The 23,926-nt window shown below is 38.0% G+C and overlaps 1 protein-coding gene across 4 annotated transcripts in view; it reads left to right on the plus strand.

Moving 5' to 3' along the window:
• Window positions 1-23,926, plus strand: part of Pkhd1l1 (PKHD1 like 1) — a 134,419-nt gene that overhangs the window by 62,220 nt on the left and 48,273 nt on the right. For all 4 annotated transcript variants that reach the window (XM_087898766.1, XM_087898767.1, XM_087898768.1 and 1 more), the window contains 12 exons: window positions 2,928-3,176; window positions 3,800-3,949; window positions 5,632-5,806; window positions 6,738-6,894; window positions 7,473-7,629; window positions 8,585-8,664; window positions 9,316-9,445; window positions 10,329-10,458; window positions 14,010-14,251; window positions 16,003-16,139; window positions 17,908-18,937; window positions 20,646-20,837. In XM_087898766.1, the coding sequence (XP_087754892.1) occupies window positions 2,928-3,176; window positions 3,800-3,949; window positions 5,632-5,806; window positions 6,738-6,894; window positions 7,473-7,629; window positions 8,585-8,664; window positions 9,316-9,445; window positions 10,329-10,458; window positions 14,010-14,251; window positions 16,003-16,139; window positions 17,908-18,937; window positions 20,646-20,837 (2,829 nt within the window). The remainder of the gene's footprint in view (window positions 1-2,927; window positions 3,177-3,799; window positions 3,950-5,631; window positions 5,807-6,737; window positions 6,895-7,472; window positions 7,630-8,584; window positions 8,665-9,315; window positions 9,446-10,328; window positions 10,459-14,009; window positions 14,252-16,002; window positions 16,140-17,907; window positions 18,938-20,645; window positions 20,838-23,926) is intronic.

The raw sequence follows: 23,926 nt of genomic DNA on the forward strand, positions 1-23,926 counted from the left end.
CAGATTATTGTTTGTACAACAGAATTCTTTATGAGGAAGTGACATATCCAGAGGAAGATGGCATCTTATCCTCTGTCGTACGCCAGTTTCTAATCCTCACACTATTTGAATGTTCATCATCTGTATGAAGGACCCAGGAAAAGCAGCTGCAGCTAACTTAAGTCAATAGAATGGTTGTTTTAGTTTTCTTTCTATTGCTGGGATAACTCAAAACAACATGCAACTTGGGTAGAAAAGGGTTTATTTGGTAAACACATAGGTATTATAGTTCATTATATAAGGAAGTCAAGGTAGGTAGTAAGGCAGGAACCTGTTCTGAAACAGGCCATGAAGGAGCACTGCTTAATGGCTTACTCATGGCCTCTTTAGCTTGCTTTCGCAGACAACCTAGGACAACTTGCCTAGATATGGCACCTACCCAGGGCTGGTACTGGCCCTATTGGCCTGAGCCTTTATCAATCATTAATCAAGAAAATGTCCCGTAGATTTACCTACAATCAGTCTAATGAAGATACTTTCTTAACTGGGGTTCCCTCTTCACAGATGACCTTAGCTTGTGTCCAGTTTGCAAAACGCCCACTAGCACAATGGCCTTGATGTTTGAGTTAACTTCACAATGACATTCGGACATCTCTTCTCCTTAAGATCAGTTTCACTATCATCTGTGCACTCACCTCCTAACAAATAGAAACAATTAATATATAACTAAGACTACTAAATGTAACAAGTAATTCACAATGTCTTTTTTTAGTTTGTATTACTGGGAAATAATTTATTATGTGTGGACAAGAGACATTCATGATCTTCAGGAAGTTTGCAGCTAATTTTTTTCTTAAATAAACTGAACATATATGTTTATTTGGTAGCACAACACCAGGTCCTCATGAAGTGTCCCACCTATTTGAACTTGTTGAAAGGAATGGCATTTGTTTCTTGCTTCCACGACCATTCTTCTTTCCATCCCTGTCTTTGAATATGTACCCCAAAGAATGCCTTTGATGGATAAAGAACTTGTAGAAAACTGCTTTATTTAGTAATGAGCCAGGCTTTAGATCACACTGATAAAATGCAGCATTTCGAATGTCAAACAAAACCTTAACCTTTATGAAACAATTTTAGCTTGTATGTAAAAATATTGCTAGCAAAAACTATTTATTATATGTATAGTCTTATGGTAATGACTCATAATTATTTCTGTTTTTGTAATTCTTACTCCATTAATCAATCATATAGTAATTTTTATTATGAGAAGTAAATGAAACTGTTGTAGATTTTAATTTGTAATAACCTCTAAAGATCATTATCTATTCATGTAAAATTTAGGTATTTGGGTTTCAATGATCTATAGAAATTTCATGCTTACTTCTCTCAATGTGCAGATGCTAAAAACATACAAACAGCCAGACAACAAAAGAAATTAGCTAATTTCCTGAAAGTGAGATCGGAGGGAAAATCAGAGGTCTCAACAAGTAAACTCCTGTTTGGCTTGCTTAGAAGATAATAAAGTTTACTCAGTTAATATGAGATATTATTAAATACTTTCAACAGATACAGCAGACTGTGAATAATTAAAGTCATCTATGTCATGACCTGGACAACAAATAATGCAGGTTAGGCTGGGATAACAACAATGGAAAAGAGGGAAAAAGCTCACGTGTATAATATTTGGTCTTACAGAACACAGTAATTTGATATAAAATAATATGGAGAAGGAGGGGCCATATACGGGGGACAGGATTTTCACCATCTTGACATCTCTGTTTTCCTTGATAATTAAATAAATATAAGATTGGCAGAAAAATAGACAAATGTATGTATGTACTTCATTTTCCCATGAAGTCACTGTATATATATATATATATATATATATATATATATATATATATATATGAAAATGAGAACCCGAAAGCAGCTATAAGTTTTTATTTTATTGTTATATGTGTAAGTGTTTACTTACAAGTATGTATGTGTGCCACGTGTGGGACCATTGTGAGCCAGCATGTGGATGCTAGGGATCAAAGCGGGTATTCTGGAAGATCACAGTTCTCTGAATTATTGAGCCATCACTCCAGCCCTTCAAAGACAGTTATGCCTAACTGCCATTGCACAAAGTCCAACGTGTATAAAACCTATTAGAATACATGGGAAGGTTAAAAAAAATGAAAGCGTTATTGTACCAAAAAATTAAAAGAAGAGATAAAATGAAATTTTTGGTCTTGTAACATATACATTTAAGGCCTTACCATCAATATTTTCTTTATTAGTCACCTGTTCTCTGTTTTCTACTATAACTAATTAACTATATATCATGTCACATTTTTTTCTCAAAGTGTAGCTTCTGAGCATACTTGAGTAACAGAAAATACAGCTTGTTCTAAAAATGAATTGCTATGATCAAAGGCACAGATAGCACAAAATACCATCTCATTCTCAGAAATCCATAGATCAGAAACCCACAAAAAATCCAGTGATCCTCTAGATCATTCTGCCCTCTTTCTCTTCTCTCTATCAGTCTAAAGAAGTAATTTATATGTTATCATGGACAAAAGAACTAGAAATCAGTGCATATTGAGATAAGTCAAAAGTAATGAATGTACGATAGGCTGATTTATACCGTAGCAAAGATGTGTATAGCACAGGTGTACTGTTATTTATGTAGTTTTTAAACATTGGATATTATTTTGTTTGGATTTTGGTTTTGGTTTACAAGACAGGTCCTCAGTCTGAAATTTGCTCTGTAGACCATGCTAGCCTTGAACTCAGTGATATGGATCCACCTGCCTCTGCCTCTAGAGTACTGGGATTAAAGGCATGCCCAATTCAGACAAATGTTAGTTTATTCACAGCAGTAAAGCTACATAACTTCAAGTGCATATAGAAACATTAACATGTACCATGTATTCATATTGTTTCCTTTTTGTTTTAAGGTCCTCCAGGAACTGAAGTTGAAATAACGGGGTCTAACCTTGGATTTGATATCTCGGATGTTACAGTGATGATTAAAGACACTGCCTGTAACGTGACTGCCGTCAATGACACTGTGTTGCAGTGCATTGTGGGAGAACATGCAGGGGGCGTGTTTCCTGTGGCAATGCTTCACAAGACAAAAGGCTCTGCCCTCTCCTCTGTTGAATTTGAGTACCCACTTTATATTCAGAATATTTATCCAAGACAAGGTGATCGTTAATTTGTTATTTCAGCACTCACCTAGAAAGAATATATTCTTAAAGCCCTGCCATAACTTGCTTATTATAAGCATAAAAATACTTACTTTATTTGTCTAAGTTCAAATATAAGAGTATTAATTCGTTATTCCAAAATAATATGTTCTACATTTATTTTATTGCAGTATCATTTGATTAAAAGTTGTCAAATTTTAAATTGGCAATTTACGTGTATAAATTTTTAAGATATTTATTTTAACTGAAATATAATTATTTCCACAGAAAATGGTGCTTCTAGTTGAAAATGAACAATTAAAACCTCTACAATGTATGATAAAAATATTCAATTAAGTAGTAATATTATATGTATGTTTTGAGTACTCTGAAATCATTTGTGACAACTCTTCTAAATTAAATTTTAGTTTTTAGAATTACTTACTTGTTACCAGAAATACATTTATTCATTGGAGATTTAAACACAACAATTAGAAGGCATTTGGTTTTATTAATAATATAAATTTCAGAGCTAAGAAAGTTTGTGTAAAGTACTTTCCTCTTCAGGTTTTTAACTGAAGCAAATATGTACAGAGAAGTTCTCTGATATTCATTCAGTTTTTTTTTTTTTTTTGATTCAGGGAGCTTTGGTGGTGGCCAAACCATGACTGTGACAGGCATGGGGTTTGATCCACAGAATTCAGCTGTATTGGTCTGTGATTCCAAATGTGCAGCAGACAAACTTGGGTCTGACTCTACAACACTGCTCTGTGAGACTCCACTGAATAATGGTAAGTACTCAAAAAAAAAAAACCAAAAACAAACAAACAAACAAAAAAACAAAGATTAATGGCCACCTTTGAGGAGTGCAAATCTTAGTACAAATACAGTCTCTTTTCTCAAGTTGTTGAATTCTTTTATGTGATTGAGTCTGATTTATGACCATCCTGACTTTAAGCAATTTGGTCAGAGCCTTGCTTTCTACCATTGTAATTCCAAGGACTTTGGTTTGTGGCATCAGCTGGTTTCTGGGTCTTAGTTACCCATTAAAATGGAGAACATGTCTTTGGTTCTCGTTAGTTAAGTTTTCTTAAAGGCAACTAACAAATGCTGAGAAACAGATAAATAATATTCTCCAGGGAGGGGCACAGCAGCAGGCTATCCAATCCCAAAACATAAACCCTAATAACATTCTACAGATTGGTCGTGTTGTATTTAGAAATATATGATATATATATATATACATATATGAATCTAAGAACAAGTAATAGAAAAAGAGACCATAAACTTGAAAGAGAACAAAGAAGGGTATATGGGAGGTTTTGGAGGACAAGAGCAAAAGAAGGCAAATTATGTATTTACAGTATAATCTCAAAAAATAAAAGTAATTTTAAAAGATGAACTAGTACAATTTTTGTGTGTGTGTGTGTGTGTGTGTGTGTGTGTGTGTGCAAAACTTGGCAGTCATCAACAGGATTTGAGCCCTAAGCATTTCTTTAGAAAAGGTTTTCAACCTCTGTTTGCTTCAGATTCTTCATGGACCAAATTAAGTTTAACATAGTAGTGTTCTTCATAAGATTATTGTAAGGCTAATATATGTAGGAGGGTGGATATCTGGAATGTGATACATGATTTTCTACTGTTATTATTCTTTTTCATTTTTACTGGTTGAAAATAAAACCTAACTCCGAGTAATCCCTAAATCACATGTTTTGCCACTTCTTTTTTATCTCCAAGTAAGTAAGTAGGTGTCTTCCTACTCCAGGTTTTCTGTTAAATGGAGACACTGGTGGCCCTAATTTGGTAGGTGGTGAACCTCAACAATCCAGTATGATGGAAAGATTTGTCATCATTATTTAACAAAATTTAGGAAGGTATTTAAACGGCTTTTTAGACAAAGAACAGGCTTTAAGAGGAAATATTTTGACATAATATTTTAGCTTTGTGAACTTTTTGCAGTTTAGTTTTATTCATCATTTCAATAATGGAGTTTATACCTTGATAAAATTACTCAGCAATACTGTTGAAAACTGGCAGGGTGTGAGTCTCAGCACTGACTCCTCTTCTTTTGTACACGTTTCATGGGCTCTGCGTTGTGTTTCCGCTCCTCCCCTGACGCCTGTGTCGTCTGTGCCTCTGTATCTCCTTTTTCTAACTCTAATTTGCAGCATTGGACCTTCTGGGATTGGAAATCTAAGCAGGCAGGTTCTCAGGACTGTCCACAAGAGCAGTTCTGAGAGAAGACTGAGAGGGTTATTTTTCCCCCTTCCTTTCCCCTTCCCTGTTAATAGTGGATATAGGTTCTATAATGTTTTTAGCTGTTGCTAGAGGATTTTACTAGTTCCTGTACAATCTGTGTGCATTCTGAAGTGCTCATGGGGAAAACAGGATTATAATGAAAATATTGAGGGGTTTTGACAATGCATCTGGGCCTGACGGCAGAGCTATGCTCAGTTTGCGTCCCTCTCCATAGGCAGTGGACCAGAACAAGCCTGTGGCGTGAGTGTGGTCAACGGAAAGGATTCAACCCAGTCCACAATGCTGTTTACATACACCTTGTCTCTGACTCCACTCATCGCTGAAATATCGCCCAGGAGAGGCAGCACCGCAGGGGGCACCAGACTTACAGTCACAGGATCCGGATTCAGGTACGGTCTTCACGCAGGGGCACACCAACACGTTTCAAGACGAGAGCCGAACAGTTTTCTCTCCTAAGCCTCACAGTAATCAAGGACAGTCTCGGAGCGTGGACATTTCTGTCTCTAAGTCATACTTGAGGCACAAAATAGCGCCTAGCAGCCTGCATTCACTGAATATGTACTCTGTGCTAGGGACCTTCTTACCTGCGGAAGGTTCCCTCTCCTCCATACAAGGGGTTTTTATCCCACTTCATGTTCTGGAGGCTAAGGTGCAAGAGATGAAATGACTTGCCCCAAACCAGCAATAAGCTGACAAACACAAATAAATCATTTGTCCTGCTTTCCCCCTCAGTTTCTCTCCTCACAGTGTGTTTCACTGTGGAAAAGAAACATCTTTTCCCTAATCAAATCCATTCCTTTGCAACCAGCCAGGCTGTTTTTTCAGATGCCGTTACAATGAGGCTCTGCCATCCTTTTTCTGGAGAGAAAGCTGACTTCAACGCATGAGGGACTAGTTTAGTGTCTCAAGTGCTAACAGTTCCTTAAAACGTGTGTTTCAAGTAGAGGTTACATTCTAAGGCTTGTGACTATGCTTAAAGTATTGCAAAGGGAAAACATTCACGAGCAGTTTCTACAATTTGTAAAATGCAAGTGTTTGGAGACCACAAAGAATCTTGGTGACTTTAGGCCAGGCAACCTTTCCTTTAGTATTGGGACACGTGCTAGTTTCTACATTTCTGGATCCTGATGTCTTTTAGTCTTGGTTTGCTTTTTCTCAATAAATATTTCTGACTCTTAATATACTGCCAGCCTGCACTTAGATAGACCACAGGGCACGATCGCTGGTTTTACAGTAACATATGAATGAATGCAGAGCTTTTAATATGTGAAGTAGAAATTCAAGGTAATTATATGTGGTTAACCTTTTCTTTCTTTACAGCGAAAGCACACAGGATGTTCATGTCTCCATAGCCGGTGACAAATGTGAGATCCAGCATTCCAACAGGACACATATCATCTGCATGACGAGGGCTCATGCTCCTTCAGGGTGGGCTCCGGTTCATGTCAGCATCAGAAACATCGGCATGGCCAAACTGGTAATCATGGTAGTTGCATATGGTAACCCCAGCAATTAAATTTCGCACCCTGGAGGTTGGCTGATTGCTAGTGGATATCTTGTTTTAATGGCTCCCACAGATAATTTAACTCTTCTTGTACTCAATTTAAGCTGTGCACAGTTTTGTGCTTTATCATTCATGTTTTTATTCTCTATTTTAATTATTCCATGTGTGGCATAATTAATAATACATTTTAACTTTTTATAATCAGGAAATAATTGAGTCATCTGTAACATCTTTAAAGTAAGCTTCATTTCATTACTTAGGCAATGTATCTTGTTCTAGATTTTTGTTTGTTTTGTTTTTCGAAGACAAGGTTAGCTTTGGAGCCTGTCCTGGAACTCGCTCTGTAGACCAGGCTAGCCTCAAACACACAGAGATCTACCTGTCTCTGCCTCCTGAGTGGTGGGACTAAAGACATGCATCTGTTTTTTTGTTTGTTTGTTTGTTTTGTGGGTTTTTTGGGGGGTGACTTTTTTTGCTTGTTTTGATTTGGTTTTTGAGAAATTTCCTGATAAATCCTCTGAACCTTATGGATTCTTTACACACTGTTATAGGAGAATGCTGACTTCTTATATGTTGATGCTTGGTCTGCCAACTCCTCATGGGGAGGAAGTCCCCCACCAGAAGAAGGTTCACTTGCTGTTATTACAAAAGGACAGATAATTCTGCTGGACCAAAGTACTCCTATTCTGAAAATGTTACTCATTCAAGGTGAATTTGTGAAAATCTCTATATTAGGCTTGGCTGACAATTTCTATGAAGTTAATTTCACCAAAATTCATTATTATGAACATTTATCTTTGCGCTAGGCTTCTAAAATTTGATTGTGGATTATAAATTTATTTTGTGTGCTGCCACTAGCATTCTTCAAACTTTGTCTCATGAAACTTCTTCTTCAATACTAATAGGGGAGGCTGGTGAACATCTTGATATGTTCATATTTAATTAATTAAAATAACAGCATTTCCCACGTCAAGAATATTAAGGCAGTGGATCCCAAAGGCTACAAAACTGGATCAGTTTGCTCAAGTCAGTCCTAAACAACTCCTGACTGCCCTTGGAAATTGACTGCACTTCTCTCCTTTGCCATGAACCTTTCAGTTATAACTCTGCTTCTTGGTACTCTGGTTCTATTATAATAATGAAATAGTCACCACAATTACAATTATACACTAAAGAAATTTTCAACAGAAATTATAAAGCGTGTGGACCTTTTGTGTATAAACCTTGGCATAATGGTTGTGTTTGCTTGAAGTCTGTTGTGTGTGTTTGAAGCAATTTTATGATTGTTTTTAGTTTTGCAAAATGATTTTTATTTGAAGATAAGTTGTACTATCTTCAAATTGACATCAGTCTTTTAAAAAGCATCTTAGTATTCCTAAACAATGCTACTCAAACTATTTCTGTGTCACAAAACCGCACACATTTCAGAGCTAACTTTTTTTAAAGAACAGAGCTAATGTTAACATTATAATGGTTTTTATAAAGAAAACTCTTTCTTTGTTCTTAATTTATATTTTGAATTCATGTTTTATAGAATTAGTTTGTGTAGATGTGTCCTTTAATGGTAGTGTAAATAACCCTAGCATTTCTTCAATTGCCCTAGAATTTCTTTTGCTGTAACCTCTTGGGGTCTCATGACATGTTAATATCATGTGATTCATAGGTGGGACTCTGATATTTGATGAAGCTGACATTGAACTCCAGGCAGAAAATATCCTAATCACAGATGGAGGTGTTCTTCAGGTATAAAAAATAACATACTTACCTAATTTTATTGTTTAAAATATTATGTGTAAAATAAGTCGTTAATCCTACCATATTTTCCTGGAGTTGTCTTTGTTTAGACAGGTTTAATTAGTGGAAAACTTGCCAGAGGTTGATTCTCAGAATATTCCTCCATTTTATTAGGGAAAACATAGTGTGTTGATGAATTTAAAATAAAAGGAAAACTGCCCTGTGTCGATTAGCATGCTTTCTGAAGGTCAGCTGTTGTATATTGACCTATTAGAAAATTCAGGTCTTAGGGTTGGGGAGCTAGCAAGATGACACAGAAAAAGTCAAGGGCACCTGAGGAACAACCCTGGACGTCATATTCTAGCCTCCATGGGGAGAACCAACCATTGGCTTTAATTGCACTTGAGGTACCAGGGTAACATTGTTTATAAGCTTTTGATGTTGATGTTTTCTGTGTTACAATAGCACACACATGCACCTGTGCAGACAGGAAAACACATACACAGAAAAAAAAATAAGGTTCACGTTGTGAAAGAAAGGTATGAATGACGAGACAATTCTTACATGGGGAAGAAAATGAAAAAATAATTACTTTCCCTTGATAAGAATTGTCAATTGCTGAGGTTTTTTTTCCTGAACGGTCTGTTTGAATTCTTTCAGATCGGGACAGAAGCATCTCCATTTCAACACAAGGCTGTCATCACGCTGCATGGACATCTTAGATCCCCTGAGCTCCCTCTGTATGGCGCTAAGACCTTGGCTGTGCGAGAGGGCACACTGGATTTGCATGGTACACTGAAGACACTCCACAATAAACTTTATCCAAAGAGGCTTCTGCTCTCTTTGGATAGTCTCTGTTCCCTGTTTCTTTCTGACTCGACCCTTTAGTCTAGAAAGCTTCCCACACACAAGCAAGTCTCATCCTATACTCTTTTCTAAGGATGGGCAACACTGTTACCTCTGTTCGCGATTCCCTTATGTACTCTGCCTACTCAATATTCTGTCTGAAAAGGCACTAATTTTGGAATTAGAAGAAGGTAATATCTTCATTTTTACTCCTAAATATAGGATACTTCTAAAATATAAAAATTAATGTACAGTTGTACTTTTCTGTAGCTATAATTCAGGAAATTGCCATCCATTAATGGGTTTGATCATGTTTGAGGGGCCAAGGTGACATTCCTTAAGTATAAATGCAGACATTTTTTTCCACACTGATGTCTTCCATATGAGGAAAATCATAGCCTTTTTTGAATATGGAAAGCCCTGAACAGGAATATTATGACCATAGATGTCCTATGTGGGCCTAATATCCATCCTACTGTAATTTCTTAGAAATTTATATGTGTGATTTATCTGTAGGTTATCAGTTAAACAGTTCATGCTAACAGTACTAATAATATTATCATAATTTGTTTCTATAAAGACGATTTTCACAAATAGAACAGAATTCTATTAAAATGGAACATAAATACATCATTATAGAAGCATGTTATTCTAAACCTGAGTGTCAATTTTTTGAAGGAAGAATTTTTATATACTTTTTTGAGATAAGTGGTGAAATTCTAAGGTAGAATAAGTCTTCCCCAGTTCGACATAATTCAAATGTAGAAAGCACTTAGTAACTCCGAAGAGACATCTGAGGAAATGCTGGGTGTTTGTGTGGCTTCCAGGTCTGCCCGTGCCTGTGGTCTGGACTCGTTTGGCTCACACCGCAAATGCGGGAGAGTGGACGTTGATTGTACAAGAGGCCGTGACATGGAAAGCAGGAGAGCACATCGTGATTGCTAGCACAGGACACAGGTATCCAGTGATGCTGATTTATTTAAGATACACTTTTTTTTTTCTTTTTATCCGCGTAAAAGAGGAACGACTTGGAATTCACCCAAACTATTTTATTCTGACTTGAGTCATTTGGTAAAGAACCACAAACAGCCAAATACATGTGGGTCAGACGTTAGCCTCCGTGAGATCACTACGGTGTTGAGGGTTTGGTGACTGAATTCGTTTGATCTGAATCATAGTAAAACAATGTGTAGCAATAAAACGCTTTTTCATACGGTTAGGTTCTTCAGTGAGATTTCCCCGGAAAGGAGCATTCTGCTCCTAAAAGTAATTTGAAATCGGCTCACTGTGGTGCGAAACCTAAAGGCAACCATGTAAACAAAAATGGAAACGAGCTTTTTTGTGTGGGGTCACCGGAGGACGTGCTGCGCAGCAGCGGGAGCCCCTTCACCTCACAGACTTGGCAGCCAGCGTTTCCCACTGAGCAAACCTGGAGGCAGTGACAGACTGGGCGAAAACCATAGGCCGTGAGAGAGCAAGCAGAACTTCCCACAGCTGAAGTTACCCACGCCCCTTAATTTCCATTTAGTTACATATTCCAGCAACTAAGAAATCAAACATACAGTGCAGCTTTCCCGAGACTGTCGGGGAGCGAGGACGAGAGGAGCTTCCGTTTGTTTTAGCTTTAGCCTGCTATTTAAATTACAGTCACTAAGATTGCGGGGCCTTATGTTTACCAGGAAACGAAGAGTAATTATGACAAGAAGCAGATCTGCCAAGTCCATGGTTGACTTAAAAAAATATTAAAATGCAAGATGCCATTTTTTTCAAGTTAAAAATAGGCTTGCAGATGTTGAGAAGAGATAAATATATACTTACAAACTTAGTTCTGTAAGTGCCTCCTTTTTTCTCCCCTTGGAAGGAAATTTAAATTATATAATGACAAAAAAAAAAAGAAGGAAAATCATAGTGCTCACTAATAGAATAGAAAATCTTTATTTATAGCCTTTCTATGTGAAATAAAAGAGCAACTTTACAATTTAGAATAGAGCTGGTTTTAAGAAACATGAATTAGGACTCACAGGAATTTGGCTCACAACCAAAACATCAAAAAAGTTAAGGGGTTTCCCATCAAATTTAATCCATTCTTCACAGGTGAATCCAATCTGAGAATTTACAAAATCAGAGTTAAGAAAATAGCTTTTCTGGATGCAGAAAGCACTGGGCCAATCTTGAGAGTCCAGGTGCTGGGAGGGAGACGGGGTCAAGGTCATGACAGGGAAAGCCCCAGAGACTGCTGACCTGAGCTAATGGGAGCTCAAGGACTCTGAACTGGCGGCTAAGGAGCCTGCATAGAACTGACCTGGACCCTCCGCATGTGGATGACAGTCGTGTAGCTTGGTACATTTGTGGGGTCTCTAGCAGAAGAATCAGGACCTGTTCCTGGTGCTGGCACAGGAGCCGCCTTTTTGGAACCTAGTCCCCATGCAGGGAGGTCTTGGCCAGCCTTGTTGCAGAGGAAAGAACTTGGTCCTGTCTTGGTCTTTTTACTATAGTCTCTTGATCTAAGACAGTTCAAGAACAGCCTGAACTGCTTCCACATACCACCTGTGGGATCTGACTTTGATTCACTCTTTAACATCCCAGAGTCTCCATCTCTCCCTGTCTCCTTACCGCAACTCCTCCATGGACCCTTAGGGATCTCAGTTCCTGTGGTCCCTTACCATCTTGGAAAGCCATTTTGTTTGGTTTCCTCTAATTTCTTTCACCATTATCCTTTAAAAACAATCATTAAACTGTTTAAAAATTTCCATGTCTATTTCATGCCATGAGTCCTTCTTCTTCTTGTAACAGAGTCTAAACTACTTCAGCGGAGCATCGGCACCGACCTGCCGGTGCCCCTGACCCTATCCTTCTATGCACCAAATCCCTTCAGCTCTGCCCTTGAACTTCGGCCCCATTGGCTTTCCCTGCTTCCAGTTTCACTTTGTTTACCACATCTGGATGACCACGGCGTCTTTCTAGTTTTGTTAAGACGAAAATTCGAATTATTTAGCAGGCAAAATAATTCAAAATAAGTTCATGTGCAGCAGCCAGAGCAGAAGACGAGACAGAGAAATAGGCATGCCAGAGGACCACAATATGGTCCTTCTGAGTGCCAACAGACAGTCTACAAGCTGTAATAACAGTCTAGGCGGGCTGAGAGAGATAGCAGAGTTCACTTTTAATCTAGCTTATATATGACACCGGCATTTTACCCAGTTTTTTTTTTTTATCTAAGAAAGAATTGTGGGGAAAAAAGAAGAACAAAAGAAAGCACAGTCATCTCCGCTAAGCGCGCCTGTGACCAATTCCACTTTCTGGAAACTGTAATAACGTCTTGGTGCACTCAGCTTGAAGTCAGCGGTCCTTTCTGCTTGTTGTTTCCAGGGTTTGTCTCTATGCCTGGAAAGCAAACTAGACCCCTAGAAAACAAACTGGATAAAGAACTGAATATATGCATGTGTGCATCATAGAATTTACAAGAGTTAACAAGAGTCATTTACTGTAGATGGAATTTTGAGGATATCAGAGAATAAACTGCAAGGGAAAATTTTCTCTGCTTAGAAACTTCTGATGGCGTTCCTTTGTAAGAGTTTCTCTACCTCGCCATGACTGGTCCCTTGACCAGATGATCGTGGCTGCAGGAAGGCTTCATCTGTGTCTTACAGATTGCTTAGCAGGCTCTCTGGCCCTTCTCCATTGATGATAGTAACACAGTCCTTTCCACCAAAGCTGTTTACAGTCCTCGCTGGAAACATACAATCATTCTCATTAAAGAACCTCTGAGGATGATCCCTAAAGCTATAAATGATTATTTTTGTACACTCTGAAATAATCTAGCCCTTGGGTTTGAGTTATAAAACTTACTCTAAATACAAAATAATTTTCTCAAATATCGTCTCAGAATACGGCAAGATATTTTTGAAAAGTAACTTGCTTGAGAGGAGGGAAGGGAAACTGCAATCAGGATGTAAAATAAAAAAATATTTAATTAATAAAAAAGAATATAAATGTGAGCTATAATACAGATAAATATTTTACTTCAATTCTCAAGACTGTTATTATTCTGTCCATAACTTAATTTGTATTAACTGGAACTATAATTATGTTACTCAGTGCTGTGATTCGAATACAAAATGTTCCCTATAGACGTGCGTATTTGCAAACTTGGTTCCCAACTGGGGATGCTGTTTGGAAGTCTGTAGAGCCTTTCAGAGGTGGAGCCTGGTTAAAGGAATCATTGAACATGACCAATCTGCTCTCTTCCTGGTGGTGGAGGCCACGTGAGCCTTGGGCTCTTGCCACCACACCTTCCACGACAGGGTGGGCCACATCTGTTAAAGTACACTTTAGAATAAATCCTTCTTCTGGAATAAAAGAGTTTTATTTTCTTAGTTATTTGGTCACATCAATAAAGAAGTAATTAATAAAAAAATTTTTACTTTATGACTGAAGCATTCAAATGTGGAAAACAAAATGGCAAATGTGTATGTTAATTTGTAATTCCTTTTCTTTAAATTTCATAGACACAGCCAAGGAGAGAATGAGAAACGGACCATTGCATGGGTGTCAGCTGACGGAAGGAACATAACGCTAACGAGGCCACTAAACTACACACACTTAGGAATTACTGTCACACTCCCCGACGGAACTGTGTTTGAAGCCAGGGCAGAGGTTGGACTTCTTACAAGAAATATCTTAATAAGAGGGTCTGAAAATGTGGAATGGAATGACAAAATCCCATCGTGTCCTGATGGGTTTGACACAGGTATCCTTCCCATCCGTCGTCCGACAATGATCATGTTAAATTTCAAGACATGTTGATTTCTATGGAAGTGTGTTATTCTATTTTCAACATCCAAACATACCATGTGGGCATGAACTATGGAAAACTGGAATCACGGATGGCTTGAAAATATCTGTAATATAGTGATGAAAATGACCATTACTGATACCAAAGCAGAAGAAATGAGTGTTCTTGGAATCCATTAATGAAGTCCCTCGCCACTCTTGTGGTTTCTTGTTATATGTTTCTTTTCTCAAGGTCCTTTGTCATGCGGTCTTGGTAACTCCAGAGTCATACATCATCCAGAAGCTAAATCACTTACATTTACCAAGAAAATGCAGAATACAGTATTTGATATTTTATTTAGCAAATCTTTGGCAAGTCTTTACCTCTTTTCCAAAGTCTGCAGTATATATGAGAGTAATTTCATCACAGACAGATATTGTAAAAGGTAGTTCATGGACAATGTTGACTAGATGTAAAACTTGATATATGAGAAGATAAAGAGATATGAGTGTAAATACATAGGTCTATACCTTTTAAGAAAGGCTAGAACAGCTCCAGTGCCTTTGAAATTTTGGTCTGAATCATTCTCTGCATGAGATTCTATCCTATGCCCTGAAGGATGTTTTGCAATATGCCTGATGTATATGAATTAAATATTAGTAACATTCCCATCATTTTGTCAGCCAAAAATGGTTTCCAGGTGTTGCAAAAGTTTTCTCTGGAAACAACATTATCCCAGAGTTGCAAGCAGAGGGCTACACTATGCCCCATTAGTCAATAAGCCTAAAATATCCATGGTTTTTACTGTCAATGGGTCCTTCTTATTCAAGGTTCACTGTCTGGTCTAATATGGGTCAACAGGAGGCCCTTCTCATTACCATCCCAGAATTCAGATTGATGGAGGCTTTGTCTCAACATGGGCTTTAATCATCTCAGAAGCAAAGATGAGAAGACAAGAGGAGCAAGCCACATATCAATTGCTTAGGTTCTGAAACGATGTATATTGTTTCTGTTTATGTGACATTGGCCAGAAATAAGTCAACAGCCATGATGTTTAAAAGGAATTAGTGAAAGGCCCTGAACATACAGTAGAGAATTATTGGATATCGATGCACCTTAATGATGTGTTTGTACTATAAAGCAGAATATCTTTTGACAAGTTATCTCTTAATATTTTTGTAATCATTAGTAAGTGATGATAAAATAGCAGACACAGTTAGTTAATAGCTTTTTCTTCAAAGGTAAGCATAGGTTCATTGAATTTTATGTTAAATGACCTGTTTTCTGATTCCAGTTTATCTGCATCAAGTCTCACAGTGGATATGAAAGCAAGCCTCGAGCTGTTAAAAGGAAAAGACTTCCTGTTATGCAAATTGGGCTGTCAGAATCTAGTGCTAATCAAGCATAATTTTGCATTATGGTAATTTCCAATTTGAAGAGGGAGCTTCAGAAACAATAAACAAAATACAATTACCATTATTTACTCAACCATTCAAATATTATTTGATACTATCTCCAAAAAAGGCTCTAGAATATGCAAAGATGAACAAGACAGCACACTTAGCATTCTTATTAGCTAGAAAAAAAAGACATAAATATGTAATAATTACATTTGAGACTAAGGTTAAAATTACATGTAAATAAAGAAATATGAAATGAGTATAAGGAAATTTTTAACAATAATGTTGTTGTAAGGTCTTGAATATTGCTTTGAAATATTTTTGCAGGAGAATTTGCTACACAGACATGCCTTCAAGGAAAGTTTGGAGAAGAAATAGGAAGTGACCAGTTTGGAGGCTGCATTATGCTGCACGCTCCTTTACCTGGAGCTGACATGGTAACTGGAAGAATAGAATATGTAGAGGTAAGGACCATCATTGTTAAATCACCAAGGTGTCATACAGTGAATGTGTATTCAGCTCCTGCTGTTTGCCATACTCTACTTCCAATATAATAGCAGACAGTTTTAGTACAGCCAATTATTCACTTATTTGATCATTACAATATTTGTTTGTTTGTTTATTTGTTGTTTAAGACAGGGTTTCTCTGTGTAGCTTTGGTGCCTGTCCTGGAACTAGCTCTTGTAGACCAGGCTGGCCTCGAACTCACAGCAATCCGCCTGCCTCTGCCTGCCCAGTGCTGGGATTCAAGGTATGTGCCACCACTGCCCAGCTGTTTCTTTATTTTTAAAAGCGTAAGTCAGATCTGGCTACACGCACACAATTCAAAACCTAATTATGGCATCATAGTACATCTAAAACACAAAATTCCATTCCCTTTCATGGGACCATGGGACTTGAATTGTAGCTATTTATGATTTTGTCACCTGTGACTTGTTCAAGGCAGCTTAGCCACATGGGCCTCCTTCTGTAACTATGTCAAGCACACTTCTGACTTATGTCCACAGTTCAGTTTAAAATGTTATTCATCAAACCTTGCATACTTCACGTGTGTAATGTTAATGGCTTTCTTCTCAATGTCACTTCATAAGAGAGCCCTCTTCTTACCGTGTTTACTTAAAATTGCTACCCAAACTCCTGGCTACCTCTATTTACTCAAACTCTAATATTTTATGAACTTCAGAATCTTCTTCATATCTTTTCAATAATCAGACTTAATAATCCTCAGGACTTACCAGCTGTTATCAAGTATTCAGTGAAGAAAACAGTAGGGAAGGGATTAGATACACAATATCAAAATCCATAAACCCATTTTGGGAACTCCTAGATGGCAATGATAGTAGCAGAGTCAACACTTCCATCTTGTCATAGCCTTTTCTTAAGATAAATTACACATGTGACATCTGAGATAGGAACTGACTGAGTTTCCGGAATTAAGTTTTATATTAAGTATTAATGATAGCTAATTTTGTAGAAAAAAATAAGAATAAATTTTTCTTTCCACAGACAATTGGCTTATGTTAAATCACTTGTTAGCATCTTATGTATTAGATCATAGTTAATTAGATAATTTAGAGAATAGGTAATAGTCAGAGTTAATTAGAGTGTAGACTTGTAAAAAGAGAGAGATGAATGGTCAGTAACAGCGCCTAATCTGGACTCAGTCCCACCTGGATTGCATTGAACTTTGCAAATGTAAACAAGGCGCTCGAGCTGTTTACATTTTCTTCATCTGTAAGATGAAGTAAATGGTGACCTCTTATGATTATGGTAAAGACTGTGACCTTGCATATAAATCAATACAGTGTCTGGCATGTGGTAAATATCCCAAGTGTTTCTTATATATAGGAATCAAAGGATCGGGAAAAAGAAGACATTTGGAGAACTTTATCTTGTTAAATAGAAAAGTTCAGCAGTAGAATTAAGTTGTAGAGAGAAGATAAAACACAGAGGAGTCAAAGATGAGTTTGAGCATAGTGAAGAGCAAAGCTACCTTGCAACAATAGGTTTGCTCACTACATTTGTGTGCTCATTCACTCTGCTCACGACCTAACAAATATTGCCCTATTGTATTCAATTATATCAAATATTGTATTTAGAATACAACACTATTTTCAAATAATAGCATGAGTAATATGGAGGATATTAATATAAATATATTTATATCTTAATATGAACTTGGAGATTATTTTGAAACAGCAAGTTCCTGAACAGTTATTTCTGGCATGACAGGTGTTCCATGCTGGCCAAGCTTTCCGTTTGGGACGATACCCAATACATTGGCACCTACTTGGAGATTTGCAGTTCAAGTCTTATGTAAGAGGCTGTGCAATTCATCAGACATACAACAGAGCGGTTACAATCCACAATACACATCACCTTCTTGTCGAGAGGAATATTATATACGATATAAAGGGAGGAGCATTTTTCATAGAAGATGGCATTGAACACGGCAATATTCTACAGTATAACTTGGCCATCTTTGTACAACAGAGTACTAGTCTCCTGAATGACGATGTGACTCCAGCCGCATTTTGGGTAACCAACCCTAACAACACCATACGGCACAATGTGGCTGCTGGTGGCACTCACTTTGGCTTTTGGTACAGAATGAATGATCACCCGGATGGCCCATCCTATGACCGAAACATTTGCCAAAAAAGAATTCCTCTTGGAGAATTCTTTAACAACACTGTTCATTCTCAAGGGTGGTTTGGATTGTGGATTTTTGAAGAATATTTCCCCATGCAAACAGGATCTTGTACTTCTACAGTGCCCATACCTGCTATCTTTAATTCACTCACTGTCTGGAATTGCCAAAAAGGAGCTGAGTGGGTCCACGGAGGGGCTCTGCAGTTCCACAACTTTCTGACGGTGAATAATTATGAGGCTGGGATTGAGACCAAGAGGATTCTGGCTCCTTATGTTGGAGGATGGGGTGAAACCAATGGAGCTGTGATTAAAAATGCCAAAATTGTTGGTCACCTTGACGAACTAGGAATGGGGTCTGCGTTTTGCACTTCAAAAGGCCTCGTTCTTCCATTTAGTCAAGGCCTGACTGTGTCCTCCGTACACTTCATGAATTTTGACCGCCGCGACTGTGTGGCCTTGGGAATAACAACCATCACTGGGGTCTGTAATGACCGATGCGGAGGCTGGAGTACAAAGTTCGTCGACATCCAGTATTTCCACACCCCAAATAAGGCTGGCTTCCGATGGGAGCACGAAGCAGTCCTGATTGACGTCGATGGTTCACTTACAGGTAATATTGCTCTTCAATCTGTGATCAAAGGATATCAGAGCTATACGTAAGCTTACGCGAAGTCGAATAATTAAGGCTGATTCACCAGTATCACAGATTATAGCCCAGCAGTAAACTATACTACTGAAAATTACAGGAAACACTAGGCACCGATGAGAGATTCGTTTTTGAAAGCGCCTCAAGCTGTCAGACGCAGCCTCCAAACAAATTCGTTTTCTCTACCGTTTGCAACTGGACTGTGAGCTAGTGATGGGGCTAAGAACATTAGCGGAGATGCTCACTGCTCGCTGCCGTTTCAGTGCTGGAGCTCCTCCGTCTGCCTTCAGTTTTCGTTCAGATAAAAGCTGTCTGCATTATTCCCAAGTGTATACACTCCATACAAATGGATAGCAATTCAAACCCCATTTTTAAATCACACAGTCAGAATATGCCCTTATTAGAATACATTCAGAAAGAAGTGGGAAGCCTGCTCTCAACTCCTTTGTAGTTTAAATTCTAAATTTGTATTTGTTTAAAAATATGTTAAATTGACAAGAATTAAGAAAGAGGATATAATATAGTTTTTTTCTAGTTCTAACTCTGTTAAGGATTTTTTTTTGTTTTTAATGGTGGATAGGCGCATAAAAATATGTTTGATAATAAGTGTGTAAAATTCAGTGTATAGCTCCATAGCTTCAGAGTGGCTATTCTAACTGTATCAAACTGTATTGAGATGTATGCACTTGGATTTGGTTCAAGTCAGTGTGTGATGATTTCTATTTGCCAGTTTTTTTAGTAAAGAAGTTTATTAAATTATTAAATAGGTATGCTAAAACTAGAAAAATACTAATATGTGTCCTATGTTTTTCTATAATTTTAAGTAATTTAAGTTCAAATGTGTCATATTTTCTATAAATATATTCATGATTTCTCAAGGGTTTTATCTTTACAAATGGTTCATTTTGGACCTGTCTAAACAGAGTGGGAAGCATACGTGGGTGCATTGCTGAATACTTTTTAAGAATCAACTGACAGATAAACCTAGAGATAGTAGTGACCGGGTTCTCAAAGTCTCCCTGAAAGATGAACTAGCTAGCGTTCTTTTCCATGCTCACATGGTCCAAGTTCTCATCTACAGATGGTAAAGTAGTGTCTCCGTTTCTAACTCCAGCTTTTAGATTGTTGTAGTGGCTCTCACTCTAGTTCTGTGTAGTTTTCATTCACTGACTTAACGCAGGTTTTAAAGATGACTTTACCTCATTGGCCCACAGAGATCAATGATCTTGCTTAGTGTCTGGTAGGTTAGGAATGGTATTTAGTACCCTTGGTCCTTCCGAAGGCTTTGTTCCCTCTCCCATCATCAGAGTCAGTGCGGGGCTTTTTCTAGTAATTCATCATTTATTGTTTAAAAGCATGGTATATGAGCAGATGTCTCAGAATCGAATCTTTTTGTGGATCCTGAATCAAGCCACTTGGGCTCCCTCCCCCCTCCCGTCCCTTACTTTGACTCTCGAGGATGCTTCATGTCTTGTGTTCCAAATAGATTTGTGGTGAGTCCCTTAACAGGAAAGTCTACTGTAAAACCAAGGCATCCTTGTCTCTTGAAAACAAAACCCTCTACCAAAGCTTCTACAATTTATTAGTAATGTTGTCACCACAGGACTGTAGATCAATTTTATGAATTTTCTGATAGAAAATAGCAACCGTGCCACTTCTATTTCTTCCCCAGGGCACAGAGGGCACACCGTCATTCCCCACAGCTCCTTACTAGACCCTTCCCACTGCACTCAAAAGGCTGCATGGAGCATTGGTTTTCCCGGATCTGTCTGTGACGCCTCAGTCAGTTTCCACCGGGTAGCCTTCAACAAGCCTTCTCCAGTATCCCTGCTTGAAAAAGATGTCATTCTCTCAGACTCTTTTGGTAAGTGAATTGGGACAGTTCAAGTCAGTAAGTCCAATGTTTTGTCTTCCTAAATGTTTCTCGTTATCTTCTTCATGGTGTTCTGAACATTGCAAAGAGCACATTTATACCAGACATAGTTCAGGCAGGACACCAGTCACTCAACGTGAGGGCTGGAGGGACAATAAATAGATGGATGATATTCTGTCCATTGAGGAGCCACCAGACAGTATTATGACAAAGAACAGAAAAGTTACTAAAGTCATTGGAGCAAGGCAGTAAAGATAGATATGTTAAGCTGGAGACAAATTTTTTGCTATGCTTGCTTAATGAGACAGAATGTGCTTAGCATCCCCTAGGTCAATAGATGTATATGAAGTGCTATGGACTGTTGATTAGTAACAGGCCTACTGTCCTTAGTACACCTGCTGTACTTGGCATCATTACCAGACTAGGTTGTCCTGATTTATGATTACTCACAATCCATATCTAACTTTTCAGCCAAAAGGAAAGTTAACTGGGGATGTGGTCATAACCTTGCTTTTCCTATGTCATAAATCTTCGGTTGTTGCACTGACCTCTGCAGGCCCTTACAGTGTGTGATGCTATCACCCATCTGTCAATTACAACAACAGCCTGAGAAAAGAATTAACTTGTATGGAGAAAGATTTATCTGGGCTCAGTTTTGGAACTTTCCGTCTGTGATCAGCAGGACCAGTTGCTTTTGAGCCGGTCACGAGATGGTCCATCCTGGAGAGGAACACATAATGGGATAAAGCTACTGAGTCTCACATTCCCACTGTGAGGGCCCATTCTTAATGGCCCACACAAATACCTCCCACAGGGCTGCACCTCTTAAAAGTTCTATTGCTTTTGAATAGCACCACCCTGAGACTATACCTTCAAAGCATTGGCCTATGGTGGACAATTATCTTCTTTAGTGTCTAGGAGGCATGGTGCTTAGTCCCCTTAGTTCTTATTAATGGTTTCCCTCTCTTCAGTGATCATAGAGTCAGTGTGGGGCTTTCTCTAAGCATGTATTTTCTCATTTACACCTTGGCTAACCTACCTTGTATGAATCAAATCTGCATATCTACCTATCTCTTATTTCACGTATCAATTTATCCATCTATTTAGCTATTACTAGTATTCTTTGTCTTTCAATGGGTTGTATTTTAATAAACCCATTCCTAATCGGAAATGTAGTAAAGTTAGAAATGTAGCCGCTATGCATAACATGCTAAAGAGGACGGTTCAGTCTAACTTACTTTACCCATGCTTGGACAGTTGCCCTAGTCCCTAGCTCAGAAAAGTCATCTAACCCAAAGCCTATTTTATAATAATGGCTTGAATATCTAATGTAATTAATTGGATAATAAGTTATTGTTATTTTATGATCTGCCAGTATAGAATCCAAAACTTATTAAGATGAACCATCATAAATTATATTTTCTCTGCATAAATATCTATCTATAATGAAACAACTTTGTTTTCCACATACTGTGATGATAGAATGGGGATCTGACAAGGAGGGAAAGCTTGTGGGAATCAAGGATTTTCTAGATAGCATCTTTATAATATTTACAAATGTTATTCTTTACATTTTCTGAGTAAAGCCAAATGATGCAGCTTTTCAACAACTAAATCTCTACCTCTGAATGTCTAATCCCAACACATTAGGAATTATGACTATAGAAATGGACTTGGCCAACAGAATAAACTGCTCTTGCCCGTCCTTTGATGGTATCAATATTTATCATTCTTTGTTTGGGGATATTTTTCTCTTTTTGCTTTTTGAGGGGCTCACCATTACCATTTGAGTTCCCAAATAAATCACACACAGAGAGGTTTATTCTTAGTTATGAATGCCTGATTTTAGCTTGGTTTGTTTCTTGCCTGCTTTTCTTAACATATCCTCTCTACTTTTTTCCTCTGGGCTTTTATCCTTCTCTATTTCTGTGTATCTTACTCCCCTTCTTACTCCGTGGCTGACTGGGTGGCTGGGTGACTGGCCCCTGATGTCCTCTTCTCCTTGTTCTCTTGCTCCTCATTCTCTCGCCTCCCAGATTTCTCTTATTTATCCTCTCTGCCTGCCAGCCCCACCTATTCTAGCTCCTGCCTCACTATTGGCCGTTCATCTTTTTTTTTTTTATGACCATCAGGTGTTTTAGGCAGGCACAGTAACACAGCTTCACGGAGTTAAACAAATGCAGCGTAAACAAAAGTCACACACCTAAAAATAGTATTTCCCAACAACTCTTCCTCAAAACTTTGCAAATAGTTACAAAATAGCAGTTTAATATGCTCTCAGTATTGCAATTACGCCAACCCCTATTAACTATATTAATAAGGGGACTGATTATTTGAAATAAAAATCAGGTATTTCAATAGTAGCCTCTTTCAGTTTGAAATTTTACAACATGAATATATCAGAAATATGCTAGCTACTAAAAGTTCCTGTTACTAGTCCAATTCACACTGACGTATTCGAATATTCTTATTCTTTATTTGTCAGATCCTCTCAAGATGTTCCTTGCAAAAACTCCAAGTTCTTCCCTTGTTTAAACAGAACTCTACACCTGTTTTACATAATAGGTGCATTTTGAAACTGGGTAAATACCTCGACCTACTTTGAGACTGAGCAAAAATTCAGTCCATCACCGACTTTCACAGTTCGCTTTCTAGATGGTGAATTATGCAAGTGTGGTGGTTTATACAAGTGTGGTGGTTTTGAAATGTTCACTGTCCCTTCCCTCTCAGCTCAGTAGCTTTCACTCTTTGAACTGGTAAGGACCTGGAAAATAGGAAAGACGTGGCCAATTATTCAGTAAGAGAACTTCTGTTCCTCAGACCTTATGCAGAAAATTTTATTTCTGTTTAAAGTATATAGTATCAAATCTATGTATAGTAGCAGGTCTGGAAAGGGTGACATGAGGAAAGGCAGAGGCACCTGGAGACAGAAAGCTCTGGTGTGAAGTAGACTGACTCACAGCACCGTGCTCTGCGCTAGGTGACTCAGGTTTCCACCAGGACTCAATACTTCCCCCCAGAGAGAGAGAGAGTTACAGAAATGGGCTTCCTTTCATCTTCTTCCTTCATCATCTGTCCCA

The sequence above is a fragment of the Myodes glareolus genome, chromosome 19 (assembly GCF_982192425.1).
Source record: "Myodes glareolus chromosome 19, mMyoGla1.1, whole genome shotgun sequence".
Taxonomy (NCBI): Eukaryota; Metazoa; Chordata; class Mammalia; order Rodentia; family Cricetidae; genus Myodes; species Myodes glareolus.